Source organism: Zeus faber (genome assembly GCF_960531495.2).
Source record: "Zeus faber genome assembly, chromosome: 6".
Taxonomy (NCBI): Eukaryota; Metazoa; Chordata; class Actinopteri; order Zeiformes; family Zeidae; genus Zeus; species Zeus faber.
Window position 1 is genome coordinate 27,789,312 of NC_137201.1, and position 15,010 is coordinate 27,804,321.

Sequence of the window (15,010 nt, forward strand, 5' to 3'; positions counted from 1 at the left end):
ATTCTTTACAAATAGACCTATTCAAGTCATCTGCTGAAAATTCCTGAAAATTTTTTCGTATCGCAATATATATCACAGAAAAAAAATTGCAATGTCAGTTTTGTCAGTTTTGCAATGTCATAAACGCCCCCCCCTTCTAATTTCATTTTGTAAGACAAAAAAAAAGCCGTGAAAAAAAACAATCGTGCTCCGGAACACGATTCAATAGATTCATTTTCATGACCATGAGCAGGAAAAAGCAGGAGACGGGGTTTTAACGACACCTTGCAGACGGTCATTCAATATTTTGTGCCGTTGAAGCTTTTCTTCATATAGTTCTGTCCTGATAGTCAAAACGTTTGGCATTCAATCATTTGTTTAATCTTAGTTCAATTCGAGGTACAATATATACATTACAACATTGGAAATTATACATTTAAAAAAATATATGTCATCTTACAATACAGTACCATTTAAAGAACAACGTAAAGGAAGAAAGACGTCAAAACACAGACACACTGTCGAATGCAGAAACGCGGCGCTGCTCCATCATAACGAAAAGTGTAGTTTCAACCACGGAAAACACTTTGTTCATGCACTTTGCACATGCTCCACTGGAAGACGCTCACATCTCAAAACGACCGGGGACCCACCCATCGACGCATCGCATGGAAATCAACAAAATGTCACTTAGATTATGTGACAGTTCAAAACAAACTTTGGGCGGTTCCTCCCTCTCTCTCCCCGTCAGGAATTTACAAATTCCGCCCCCCGTGCAGAGATATCCATCAGGGCGATTAGAGCGGAATACTCCACGGATGGACAGCGAGGGAATGGTTATTAGATTAGCTGGACTTAATCAGGAGATCGAGAACGCTTTCCTCTTAAGAATAAAGGGTGTGTTCAGATGAAGCTCTTCTCTGAGTGCCCCCGGTGCTTTACGCTAGTTTTTCCTTTTTAAAACGACGTTTGGGATTGGCCCCTCTGTATGTTCACTGAGAGTCAAATCAAACAAAAACGAACCACTGTACTCTCTCCATCTTTGTTGCTGTGGTTGTGGCAAACCGTCAATTTGTCCTGATTGGTTGTTGGCGTAACTTGAGTCGTTCCGACTTTCGAGGAAGTCCTACGGGGCTTCCCCATAGATTCCATGATTCTATGGGGGGGCGGTTGAGAGAAAAACTCCAACGTCCCCGATGTGAACGTCCCCCAAAAGTGTGATTGATAACCCACATTGTGCACACGTCTCGCTGTAGGCCATATCACAGGTCGTGGATTTCCAACATTTCGGCAATATCCCAAAACACTGCGCACAGCAATTTGCAGAAACCTCCGTTGAGGAATTTATGCGGCCTTTGTTGTTATCCCCAATGTAGATATTTCAATAAATCTGCAGTGCAGCTAGTTTGGCTGCCCTTTTTTAAATAAAGACTAACAGCGATCCCTCCTGTAGAAATATTAGCGATATTATGGGATTGTTCAATTTCGGGGTGTATCCCAGCCGTCCATTACACACTGCTGTGGGCAGTGTCCTGTTTATAGCTCATAACCCACTAATACTGTCTGATTTGGCACTATGGTGTGCATCACAAAGAATATCTCACACACAGACACACACCCTGCAAAACAGACAGTGTTGTGAATGACATCCATTCAAACGAGACGGTCTTTAAGGAGTAGCATCAAGATCCATGCGGGTCACATAATTGTTCATGGAAATAAATCAACAATGGCATTCCAAAATGAAATGTCAAATGAAAACAATAAGCTGTACTTCAAAGTTGCCTGCAGTCTAATTTAGTTTAAGGTGACAAGTGGGATGCTCTTTTTTTCGCCGGGGAAGGAATTTGCGTTGGTGGCACAAAGCCAATCTGCTAAAGGTCGCGCACGATCTGTGGCACGGAACTCGACCTGACGGGGGGACATGGAACAGGTGGATGTCGACTACGGCAAACACTGGAAAGAAGCACCGGCACTTTGTTGATGACTGTGGTGCAACGGGGAAATCTGGGGTTGAAAAGACGTCTATAGGTGGAGGCTCAAACCCGACGAAACTAAATTAAGAAAATGAAGTGTTTCACAGGCATCTGTTACTTCAGACAAAAGTGATCTACACTTAGCTCAGTGATTACTGGGGCAAATGACGGCTGAACATAATTGAAATCGACTGAGTTTCTACCAGAATTAGACTAAGGCAGCCGTCCAGACTCCACCCGGAGCTCCCAGGGCGGCTCGGGGAAGGTGAAGCGGATTCAGCACCACGGACAGCGGCCACCGGTCAGAACCTGGTGCAGGAGACGCGGAGCCGGGAAGCGGATTTCAAGGACCAACCCGGTGTCACATTTAGTTTTAGTCCAAGTGTCCTCATCAGCCCACACATTTTGCATTACCCCTATATTTTCCCGATGTTTTTAAAGGTCTTTATGTTTTTATTTTGATTTGTTTTTGTCAACAATTTTCTCCTGTATGCCACCTGACTTCTTGAAAAGCTCTTTGTACCAGTGTTTTAAGAAGCGCCACATAAAGATTTACTTACTAGTTTACCTACTTAAAATGTATCTCTTGTGGACCCGCTGACATCTACGGTAACATATTTTTTTGGTGGGGATGGTCGCTCGGGAGGTAGAGCTGGTCGTCTAGTGATCTAAAGGTTGCTGGTTTGATCCCAGGCTCCTCCTGCTAGCATGCTGTAGTGTCCTTGAGCAAGACACTTAACCCCTAATTGCTCGTGATGGCTGCGTCCGTCGGTGTTTGAACAATTGTAAGTCGCTTTGGATAAAAGCATCTGCTAAATGTAATGTAAAAATTTATTGAAGCCACTCAATATTTTGTATTTGTTAATTCCATGTGAAAGCAATGGCGCCTCCGCCTTTTCAAACACAATTGACAATTATAAAATGCCTTTCCTCCCCAAGGAAACACTTTGAAAGGAGGTTTCTCATCATATTTATTTTTACAAAAACCTGAAACCAGAGACAATAATAAAAAATAAAAAAAAGGTTTAAATATGAGCCATCATCAGGAAACTGGTCGGTAATGTAAAATGTGTGAGGCACTGAAGAGACAGAACTATTTGGTGTGGTTGTGATGAGGCGACGGCGCAACAAAGTCGAGGCACTCAGGAGTTTTGAATATCAAGGTCAGGGAAGAAGCGCGGCTTTCATTCTCCTTCTCTCTCCCTCTCCCCTTTGTCACTCGCTCATCAAATAAAACCTTTTTATTTTATCTTATTTATTTTAGCCGATCGTGCCGCTGACGCGGTGCCCGGGCTAATGGCGCCGACCCCGTCCGGTTTTCTAAAGAAAAGTCGGCGTTACGGCAACATTTCAGCTCTTTATTGCGCCGGCGAACTCGGATGATTTGTTGACGGCGCTGCGTCCGGGAGCGACGATCCATCACACGGAGCATCGCTCGCAGACAAACTCCAATTATGATAAAACTCAAGCGACGGCGCCTCGTGGCTGCTGTGCAGGAAGGTGATGGTGGAAGTCGTCGGTTGTTTAACAAGGAGGCCTGCGTCCGGAACGGCACAGCAGCAAACTGTTTAGTGGAGCAAATGAATTAGTGATTTGTCCAGAATCATAGTTACCACAGCCAGTCAGTCAGGTAGTCAGTTAGTCAGGTAGTCAGTCAGTCAGTCAGTCAGTCAGGTAGTCAGTCAGTCAGTCAGGTAGTCAGTCAGTCAGGTAGTCAGTCAGTCAGTCAGTCAGTCAGTCAGTCAGGTAGTCAGTTAGTCAGGTAGTCAGTCAGTCAGTCAGTCAGGTAGTCAGTCAGTCAGTCAGGTAGTCAGTCAGTCAGTCAGTCAGTCAGGTAGTCAGTCCGTCAGGTATTCAGTCAGTCAGGTAGTCAGTCAGTCAGTCAGGTAGTCAGTCAGTCAGGTAGTCAGTCAGTCAGTCAGTCAGTCAGTCAGGTAGTCAGTTAGTCAGGTAGTCAGTCAGTCAGTCAGTCAGGTAGTCAGTCAGTCAGTCAGGTAGTCAGTCAGTCAGTCAGTCAGTCAGGTAGTCAGTCCGTCAGGTATTCAGTCAGTCAGGTAGTCAGTCAGTCAGTCAGTCAGTCAGGTAGTCAGTCAGTCAGGTAGTCAGTCAGTCAGTCAGTCAGTCAGGTAGTCAGTCAGGTAGTCAGTCAGTCAGGTAGTCAGTCAGGTAGTCAGTCAGGTAGTCGGTCAGTCAGTCAGTCAGTTAGTCAGACAGTCAGGTAGTCAGTCAGTCAGTTATGTAGTCAGTCAGTCAGGTAGTCAGTCAGTCAGCTAGTCAGTCAGTCAGCTAGTCAGTCAGTCAGTCAGTCAGGTAGTCAGTCAGTCAGTCAGTCAATCAGTCAGTCAGGTAGTCAGTCAATCAGTCAGTCAGGTAGTCAGTCAGTCAGTCAATCAGTCAGTCAGGTAGTCAGTCAGTCAGTCAGTCAGTCATGTAGTCAGTCAGTCAGTCATGTAGTCAGTCAGTCAGGTAGTCTGTCAGTCAGTCAGGTAGTCAGTCAGTCAGTCAGTCAGTCAGTCAGTCAGTCAGTCAGTCAGTCAGTCAGGTAGTCTGTCAGTCAGTCAGGTAGTCAGTCAGTCAGTCAGTCATGTAGTCAGTCAGTCAGTCATGTAGTCAGTCAGTCAGGTAGTCTGTCAGTCAGTCAGGTAGTCAGTCAGGTAGTCAGTCAGTCAGTCAGTCAGGTAGTCTGTCAGTCAGTCAGGTAGTCAGTCAGTCAGTCAGTCAGTCAGGTAGTCTGTCAGTCAGTCAGGTAGTCAGTCAGTCAGTCAGTCAGGTAGTCGGCTGATGTGGAAAGTACCAGGATGACACAACACTCCATCCGGTGGAGTATCTTAGTGTGCAGTGGTGGAAGAAGTACTCGGAGCTTTTAAACATTAAAAGTTCCGATACTCTATACACTATAATAAAAATGAAAGTACTACTTTGGCATTTCTACTTAAGAAGTGTAAAAGTACTTTCTCTTAAATGTACTTAAAGTATTTGACACCCTAATATAACAGACTAGACTAAAATACAGCATAAATCATCATCAATCATAATTTAAAAAAATGAGTACAGGATATTGTTTTTTGATATATCTTAATATAAATATGGATTTTTAAGTAACGTGACCGTGTAAAAAAAACGAAATAGTTAAAAACTATAGATATTTGCTATGAAATGTAGTGTCTGTAAAGTCTCTGAAGAAACTGAATATACTTAAGTACAGATACTCAAAAAGATTCACTTGAGTACAGTAACACGGTACTTGTACTTTGTTATTTTCCACCACTCGTATCATATAAGCACCGCACACTACACTGGCATGAATATCCCACAATGCATTGTATGCCATTCCGGACACAGTGTGTGTGTGTGTGTGTGTGTGTGTGTGTGTGTGTGTGCGTGCGTGCGTGCGCGTGCGTTGGGTGGCGCTCTGGCTAAAAAAGGTTCAGGACAGGAAGCCGGGTTCTCCGGTGCAGAGCAGCTTCATGAAGTGGGAGCACGGAGCAGCAGTGGAACCACTAAGAGCCGAGGAGCAAGGAGAACACACACCAGTACTACCATATTTGGTACATTGTACTGCATTACCGCTGCGGCAGAACAAGAACAAAACTAAAAACAAAACAAACAAAGTAGAAGGCCAGAAGTAAGAGCAGGACCACACCAAGGCCTGGCTGTTCCCTGTGGGACCTGACGTCAGACGAGTGGGAAGAAAAAGTGTATATTGTTGGGAAGTCGTGGTTCACAGAACGAGAGCTTGGTCTTAACTAGGACCAGGAGGAATTGGGAAGGAGCCGTGAAAATAGCTTGGGTGTGACTAGATGAATATTCGAGGGGGAACGATGACCTCCCGGGCGGCTCCGGGTGGATTTCAAGGATGGGAAATAATCAGGAGGGGGGGGGGGGGGGACGACAAGTTTTACTGAGCGGAAAACCCTGGAATACACCCTCGGTTTTTTTTTTTTTCCCCTCCCGTTCCCCAGCTTATCAGTCGCCAGCGTGATGCCACGCCACGCTTCCTTTAATTGGCTCTCACTTTTAAGAACGAGCTGTTTCTCCGAACACGTCGCGCCGTATAATGGCTATTCTATCCTCTGACCGTTCTTAAATAAGTCCTCATCGTATGGCAAATTCGTTTTTGTCTCCGCTTTAAATGTTACCACGTTTTTGTTGGAACAATGTTCTTATAATGTATTAAATTAGTCCAGCTATAGGCCACGATTCATTTGTGCCATGGATATGATCCGTCTCGATTGTTTCACCTGTTCTCCGCGAACACTTAGGACTATTCACAACTTCAAGGAACGAGGCGTTCATGAATTACAAATGGAATGTTGAGGATAGCTATGACACTAAGTGTTAAGAGAGGACGACGGGAAACGCGTCAGGCGGCTTCAACCGACTCAGAGTTCACTGAACGGTCCTTTGCAATGACCAAGGATTTCTCCACAACAGTACTGTATGTTTCAATAAGACTTACAACCTTCAGGTATAAAAAACTATAGACTGATCCGGCAATCGACATGAGTATCAATAAATACATACAAAATGAATAAATAAACCTGGAAATACTGAAATCAATAAGTAATACTAGAAAAGCCTCAGGGTCCTCATTGGCTGGGGGGTTGTGTAGTCCACAAGCTGATACTTCTAATGATCAGCCATTCCTTCTGACCGGCCGTCACTACGATGCGCACACACTCAATGTCAAAGGCGATTTTGTGGTCCACGTTCTGGACCTCAATGTTGCCATTTTTAAATTCCCCTAATGTGATGTAGGAGCTGCACTGTTTCCCTTTCTTAGTTCCAACAAGCTTCTCCCCGACCTCCAGCGCTCCGTGGTGGAGGACGTCGTTCTGCCGGTCGTCGGAACCGGTGACGATCTTGATTTTGTTGATTTTGGCCGATTTAATGAACACGATGACAAAGAAATCCCCGGTGCACGGGGGCTTCCCCCAGAAGTATTCGTCCACGCTGCTGTAGGCCTTGGTTGCGTCGTAGTTCTCAAACACGTTGATGTTGGTGTACAGGCTGGCCGGAGGGTTGTCTGGGATGTCGATGGAGTCTTCCTCGAAGTCGTCGTCCTTCAGCTTGTTCTCGGCTCCTTTGTAGGAGGAGTAGTAGCCCATGTGCTGGAACAGGGACGGCTTGAAGCGGATCACGTCCTTCTGGGCCAGCAGACCTCTGAAGTGGATGAGGAGCCAGTCGCACGGCATCTCCTGGTAGAACATGAGCAGGAAGTGAGCCAGGCGCGGCAGGTCTCTGGAGTGGTAGAGCTTCCCGATGTAGCCCAGCTTGGAGAACTCCAGCATCACCCAGTAGGAGCCCTCTCTGGAGGTGATCACCTTCTTGAGGGCCGTCAGGAAGTTCCGAGAGCAGCGCACGTCGTCCTCCAGCATCATATAGAAATGGGAGAGGTTTGTGCAGAAGTTGAGGAGAAAAGCGTAGTCCACGTTCTGTTTGGAGCGGAAGCGGACCCTGTCGTCCGGGTCGTTGTAGTTCCTTTTCAGCCCGTCCAGGGATGGATAGTACTCTTCTGGAGCTTGGATGACCAGCAGCCTCCCGGCGATGATGTGGTGGGCGAACTTCCTGCTGATTTCCTGCACCAGGTTCTCACACCAGACCGAGTCAAAGTCCGCCAGGTGGACCACAACCACGATCTCCTTCAGCTCCTCGTAACTGGACTGGTCGAAGATGGATTTAATGGTTTCCAGCAGGTAGTTCCCTCTTTTCCTTTTGACCGACGACAGACCGATGGTAAGATACTCTGTGACGAAACATTGTTTTAATAATAGAATAATCACCGGAGATGACAAAACGTAGACCACCTTTTTGTTCAAAGCATATGAATGCAGAAGTACAGAATACAACGTAACAATTTTATACTGTTTACAATGACAATATACTTGGGTTTTTAACTTTGAAATGAAATGTAATTGATTTCAAATATATTTTCTTTTGCTCTGAGAAACGTTTAATATCTATTGAATATTTATCATTATTATTATTATTATTATTATTATGATTATTATTATTAAAACATTTAATTAATAACATTTATTTGTATAGAACCTTTCCTACACAACATGTCAATCAAAGTGCCTAACATCAAGCATTAGGCAATCAAATACTACTCATAATAATAATAATAATAAAGAAAACATTGACAAATAAAATGCAATGAATTAAAGAAAAATAGAAGGATAACAATGAGTAAATGAAAGAATGAATCTCCTCTGGGCAACACTAACAATTAAATCTCACATTCATATTAAGCATAAATGGTGGAAAGGCTTAATTAATGATAGCATATAAGATTACAGCTGATTTTGTCTGTTTTTCATTTCCAGCAAATGTATTGCCTTAAGAGAAAAAGCAAACTTTAAGGATAGTTCCACATGTTTGACTGAGCTTCCACAAGCACATCAAAAAATCCAAACATCAAATATGAACACTTATCAACTTAAGGCTATGCTTACTCTTGCGGTTGAGCGGTGTCCCGGCCAGGTAGCGATACGTGACGTTGATGGCTCCAGAGAAGTTGGTGAGGTCTCGGAAGGTGTGGACGTCGCGCTCTGAGCTGGGGGGCGGGTGCGCCGATGTTTCCCTCAGCTGCCGCTTGTCTTCCTCCTGAAACACCACCCAGAAAAAAAATCTAAAATGTCAGATCCACCGAAACACACAAACAGAAACAAATTGTAAACAATGAAGACAGCAATCCTTGAATAATTATGACACAATTATATTTATTAATAATAATAATAATAATAATAATAATAACAATTATAATAATAATAATAATAGCAAATAATTACACTACTTATTTTATATGACAAAATATTTCTTGTTAATTTTTTTAGGGCATTTACATTTATTTATTTATTTAATTTATATATAGAAAAAATAATAATAAAATTTTTTTTATAATAAAATAAATAAATAAACAGACAGACAGACAGACAGACAGACAGACAGACAGACAGACAGACAGACAGATAGATAGATAGATAGATAGATAGATAGATAGATAGATAGATAGATAGATAGATAGATAGATAAATTTAAAAAAATGTTTATTTTATGGTTATTCTGTTACTTTTCAGGTTATATTTGTTGTTTATCATAAGGTTTACAGTTATTGTATATTTTTTAAATTTTCTATATCGAATTCAGAAGTCAGTCAAAAAAAATGTATTACTGTAAAACACCTGGAACAATAAATGCTTTTGATGTTGTTAAGCTGGGCTTACGTTTTGTGAGGAGACCCTAAAAACCGTCCCAGGCAGTTTGAACGGATGGGGAAGGAGAAAATGTGAACTACCTCTAAATAATTCAGACAACAAATACAGATAATGTGCTATGATCACCAAGTTTTGATGCCATCATGAATAAGAGATAAATCGTCTGCATGACTTCAACTCGGGTCCATATTATGAAAATTTAAATGTGTTGAAAGTAACAACATGGGCGGAATTTACAAATACGAGTAGAACATTTGGATTCAGGAATATTGAGGATCAGTGTAATTGTGGAGGGACACAAATATTTATTCAGTCAATGTCAAAATACAGGCATATATGTATATTATTGCTGGGCGATATTATGATGATCAATCAGAATATAATCATACATGACAATATTATCTGAAGAATAACTTGATATATTTTGTGGTGGACTGTTGGTGCTTTCATAAGATATTTACCCACAAGAAATATTTGAGAAGCAAATGATGAGTATCTTGTAGGGCTATTTCTGTCAGACAACTCGATGGCAGCCACGCCCTCAAGGGCCGGCCTATTTAAGCAGCCAGCCCCTCCTGCCCCACCTACTTTGCTTCCTGCTTTGCTGCGCTCCCTCCACCTCCCCTGAATACACCTGTTGGGCTCTACTTTTCTATTCAATGGGAGGACTCAAGCTTATCCTTTCTATGTATATTCCTAGCTCCCTAAGTATGTCTTTGTTTGCTGTACACCTCTCTGGGAGTGATGAGCAGTAGAGTCCAGACACCAAACTCAAAGGATGCAAAAGTTTTTTTAAAGCAGATCTAAGAGTTGTCTGTCTGAATGATTATTAATGCAGATATTATTAGAAAGCAGCTGGGGGTGTTGATTAGCTAGAATAAAAATTGCCTTTCTTTACCGTTATGCAGGCTATAACCAAACTCCCAGGTGATCTAGTCTATCATCATTTGATGCATAACAACATAATATCTTATATACACAGATCAGCCACAACATTAAAACCACCACTAATAACCCCTAACATTGTATAGTTCCCCCTCGTTCCTTAGAAAAAGCTCTGACCCGTGGAGGCATGGACTCCACAAGACCTCTGAAGGTGTCCTGTGGTATCTGGCACCAAGACGTTAGCAGCAGATGCTTTAAGAACTGTAAGCTTTCAGGTGGAGCCTCCATGGATCGGGCTTGTTGTTCCAGGACATCCCACAGATGCTCCATCCGATCGGACCCTAACCCCACCCATCCACATGATGGAGAACAAAACATGATTCATCAGACCAGGCCACCTTTTTCCATTGCTCCATGTTCCAGTTCTGACGCTCACGTGTCCATTGTAGGAGCTTTCAGAGGTGGACAGGGGTCAGCATGGACACTCTGACCGGTCTGCGGCTACACAGCCCCACACACAGCAAACTGTGATGCACTGTGTGTTCTGACACATTTCTATCATAGCAGCAATAACTTTTTCACCAATCTGTGCTACAGTAGCTCTTCTGTGGGACCGGACCAGACGGACTCAACTTCACTCCCCACGTGCACCAATGAGCCTATGGGTGCCCATGACCCTGTCGCCAGTTCACCGGTTGTCCTTCATTGGAGCACTTTTGGTAGGTACTAACCACTGCATACCGAGAACACCCCACAAGACCTGCTGTTTTGGAGATGCTCTGACCCAGTCAACTAGCCATCACAATTTGGCCCTCGTCAAAGTCGCTCGGATCCTTACATTTTCTGATTTTTCCTGCTTCGAGAACTGACTGTTCACTTGCCGCCTCATATATCCCACCCCTCGATGGGTGCTATTGGAACGAGATGAGCAATGTTATTCACCTCACCTGTCAGTGGCTTTAATGTTGTGGCTGATCAGCATATATTTCAAATTCACTGGATCTACTCACCAGCACGTAGCCGTCCTCAATGTAGAGATTGAGGAAGAGGAGAAAGGTGATGAGGAAGCCCAGGAAGGGGATGGTGGAGCGTTTCCTCAGACACCTCATCTTGTCCAGGGATTTCCACAGCAGCCTCATGCTGCCCCGACTCGCGCTGGGATCTGAACGAAGAATATGCAGCAGGGAAACATCAGGACAACAATAGGTCCAAGGCATCGCATACACTGCCTTCCCAAGGAATCATCAATAGGCTCTGGTGGGCGGCGGTTCATATACGTGCATGGCGCTAATCTTCTACCAGGATCGTAATTACTCCCCAGGACAGTTCTAATGGGTTTGTAATAGGTTTGTAACTTGTAAGTTTGTAATTGTAAATTTTTTATTTTTTTTTTACATGAAAAAGGTGAATGGTATCAATTGGAAGACAACATGTCCATTGACACAAGCATGATAATGCTTGTGTCAATGGACATGTTAATTAAATGAACTAATTGCTCATATTCAGTAATAGTAATAGTGGCTTACAACATTCAGTCACTGTATTTAGTACAGTGTACTCGTACACCGGTTCACTAGTACAGTGGTTCTCAAACATTTTTTAGTAGTGTAGCCCTTCTAAGATCTTGTTCAGCTGAGTATCCAGAGAAAAAATAAAATAAAATGAACATAAATGATGTACCACATGTGTGTCGTATGTGTTTTTTCAAACAATATATACCAGTATAACCAATATTTCTTAAAACATTTTTTTTATTTTCAGAGTATTCCCTACATTACCCCTAATTTGAGAAAAATTGACCGCTCAATCTCTGCTCAACCCCCGATGCTGCTTATATCCCCAAACAGGTTTTATTTTAGTTTGTACAAGCATGGATAAACATTAAGTGACCGTCATTGTAAGACCCCTACAATGAATTGAATGTATTATGAATTTAATATGAATGTATTACAATTTTAAATGGATGGGTTTAAATTTGGTTCTGCCTAGACTAAATAATAGTGGGATACTGGTTTCACTTTTTCTCTGAACGGTCTATTAAATTCAAGGTTGGGTTAGAATAGGGATAAAGTGTCGTACCCTCAGTATGAATTTCATTCATATACAATTTACCTGTATATAAAAGTCAGCGTTTGTGTATCGCCAGTGCGGTAAACATTTCCATGGTAACAGCAAGCTCCACCAATCAGAGACGTCACAGTTACACTTAAGATTGTTGGGCAGTGTGCAGATGCATAACAAAATGGCGCAGAATTGTAGTTTTTCTAGTTGGCTAGAGTTAGGGTTTCAAATGTTTATTAATAATAGTGTAAATATTACGAAATGTAAATAATAATTTGTTTTTGTTCCTGTAGAAGCCACAAGTCTGTATGATATCAGCCTTGTTTTAAAGTGGACATATAATAATAATAATAATGATGATAATAATAATAATAATAATGATAATAATAATAATAGCTTTATTTATATAGCACCTTTAAAAACTGAGTTTAGAAAGTTCTTTGACAGAGAAATAAAAGCAGAGTGTTCAGATCTTGAAATTAAAAGAAAAGGGAAAATTAATAAACAGCAATTAAATGCAGTCATTAAATTGTAAAAGCAGATAAAGAGACAAAAGGTAGGTACAGTATGATAATAACATATAAAAATAAGAGTAAAAACATACAAATAAATAAATACGTACAAATTAAAATCAGTAAAGAAAGGGGGCGACATCACATAAAAGCAGATCTATAAAAACGGGTTTTGAGAAGTGACTTAAAATAAGTCATTATGTTCCTTTTTACACAAGTTAATATAAGTCTCTATATTAACTTGGTCTAAATAAAGTTATTTGGTAAAAATACCAGTCAGATTATGCATTTGAGCCATCCTAACATGACTCTAAATCCATTGTGTCTTGATGCTCTTATTTCAGTGGGTGGAGCCATCCTCCTGAGGCCACATGGCATAAAGGTTTCGTTGTATTTACTCCGTAATGTTCACTGGTTTCACCTCATCACTCCACCAAAACCCATTTGTGAATTAATTTGATGCAATCCAGTCGCTGAATCTCCACTCATATTAGATATACGAGGCCTCATTTAAAAGTTCCAACTTTCGTTGCTCTTCTCCAAGTTTGTGGGAAACAGGGCCACCTCACTGGAACTTTTTGTTTCATGTAAACGTCATAAAATCAAATAAAATCAAATAAAATCCACACAGTGGTGTACTTTGGTCAAGTTAGTTTTAGTTTTATTGTACGTATCTGCCGCCCCCTCCCTCTTAAGTCGATCGTGCTCAGGGATACGATTCAATAGATTCATTTTCGTGACTATGAGCGCGAAAAAGCACGGACAGCCTTAACCAAAATGAACCATGAACTCGGCTGAGAAAGGCTTGTGTTGTTGACGTGGTGACATCCCAGTTACATGACTGGGGCAAACATCCTGCCGCCGCAGGAACAGCGCAGCCCGAGTCGCAGCCCAGGCGACAGGGTGCAGGTCTGATCGTGACGTGTTAGTTTTTCGCCGCCATCAATTTGAAACAAACGTGCTCTGTAGTGCTACTGCTGCAAAACCCTGGAGATGCCTGATAGAATACTAACTACCACTAAGCTCAGTTCAATAACCACACACACATTGATCGGCTGCACAGGAACCCGCCTCACCTGGGAATAGCGGCGTCAATACCTCTTTGCGCGCGCCTGGAAACTACATTTCAACCTATCTGTCCACCGCAGATGAGTCTTTGCAGTTCTCTTGTTGATATACTTAACTGCGTGTAGGAATAGTTTCTTTATTTAAGTGGCACTTTGAATATAAATGAACCGAGGTGGCCTTTAACATTAAATAATGCTACTCCCACTGACATACAATAATAATGTATTCGCTAAACACAAGGTGAAGGGAAAACAAATAAAGATGGCTGCAGCTGTGATTAGGACGGTGCAATATATCATGTTTGAGAGCTTGAGACGTGGCCGAGCATGATGATGAAATGGGACCTCATCGGGAGCAGCTCTGGAGCAACAAGAGGGAGAGAAGTCTCTGCTGCCCTTCCACTCATATCTCCTGCAGGAAGAATTCGGCTCAAATAGCCCAATTTGCATGGGATTACTGTGACCTGGGGAAATAATGGGATTTGATCTCCTCCTCCGCCTGAGCTACAGGGGGAGCATTCAGAGGGTCTGCAAGGATAAGTCCAAAATTGATTTAAATTCATAGACCCCATAGTGGCCATTACTCCCATTCTAACCTGTTGAAAGACAGGACAACATATTCCAATGCTCCCACGCTCATTACTTATTCCGCAATCCCCTGAGATTTAATGGAGTGGCAGACGGAGCGAAATATGCTCATAAAATGCTCTCAAAAACCCTCCACCACGACCTTGAAAGGATCTCTACCAGGAATAAGGAGCTGAAAAGTGAAGGAAATCCTTGAAAAAAAAAAAATTACACCTTGAATGGCTTCGGATCTTAAATAATCATGTGGATTTTGGTCGGCGGAATTTTTACCTCTCACATCTGGTTTAAGAACACTGATGACATTTGCAATTGTACCAAATCACTAGACGCAATAGCACTCTGGTTGAGTAAAGACGATTGTCCCTGTGATGAGGGACAATACGGACCCAAACTGAGCTCCAAATTATCAAAGTGGAATGTTTCACCCCATCTAGTGAGGCTACAATGCGACAATTTAACTGGGTAATTTTAGAATTTTCTACTTCATGCTGGCTGGGGATTGAGCTCTCTCAGACGGGCGTGTCGGCTTTTTCCATCCCGATACGAGACAGCGCTCAGCGGCTCCCTTGTCTCAATAATTCAGCCCGGGCTCGAAGCAGGAAGACTCTGTAGTGTTCCTCCTGCCAGCCGCACAGCTGGGGATCATCCTCGCCTCCAAATTCCAGATTGAACCGCACACGCTGTGACCGGGACGCTGCGAGCTCCAGACTCCAAACACCAGC

The 15,010-nt window shown here is 42.6% G+C and overlaps 1 protein-coding gene across 1 annotated transcript; it reads right to left on the reverse strand.

The window, feature by feature from the left end:
- Positions 1 to 6,544: 6,544 nt before the first annotated feature.
- Positions 6,545 to 11,205, reverse strand: LOC307232139 (alpha-1,3-mannosyl-glycoprotein 4-beta-N-acetylglucosaminyltransferase C-like; the record flags this gene model as incomplete). The annotated part of the gene is made up of 3 exons (XM_080003028.1): positions 11,071 to 11,205; positions 8,414 to 8,564; positions 6,545 to 7,701 (listed from the first exon to the last, which is right to left on the reverse strand). Exons 1-3 carry the CDS (start codon positions 11,197 to 11,199, stop codon positions 6,545 to 6,547), a joined length of 1,437 nt encoding a protein of 478 aa, XP_079859154.1. The 5' UTR covers positions 11,200 to 11,205.
- Between the last annotated feature and the right edge of the window lie 3,805 nt (positions 11,206 to 15,010).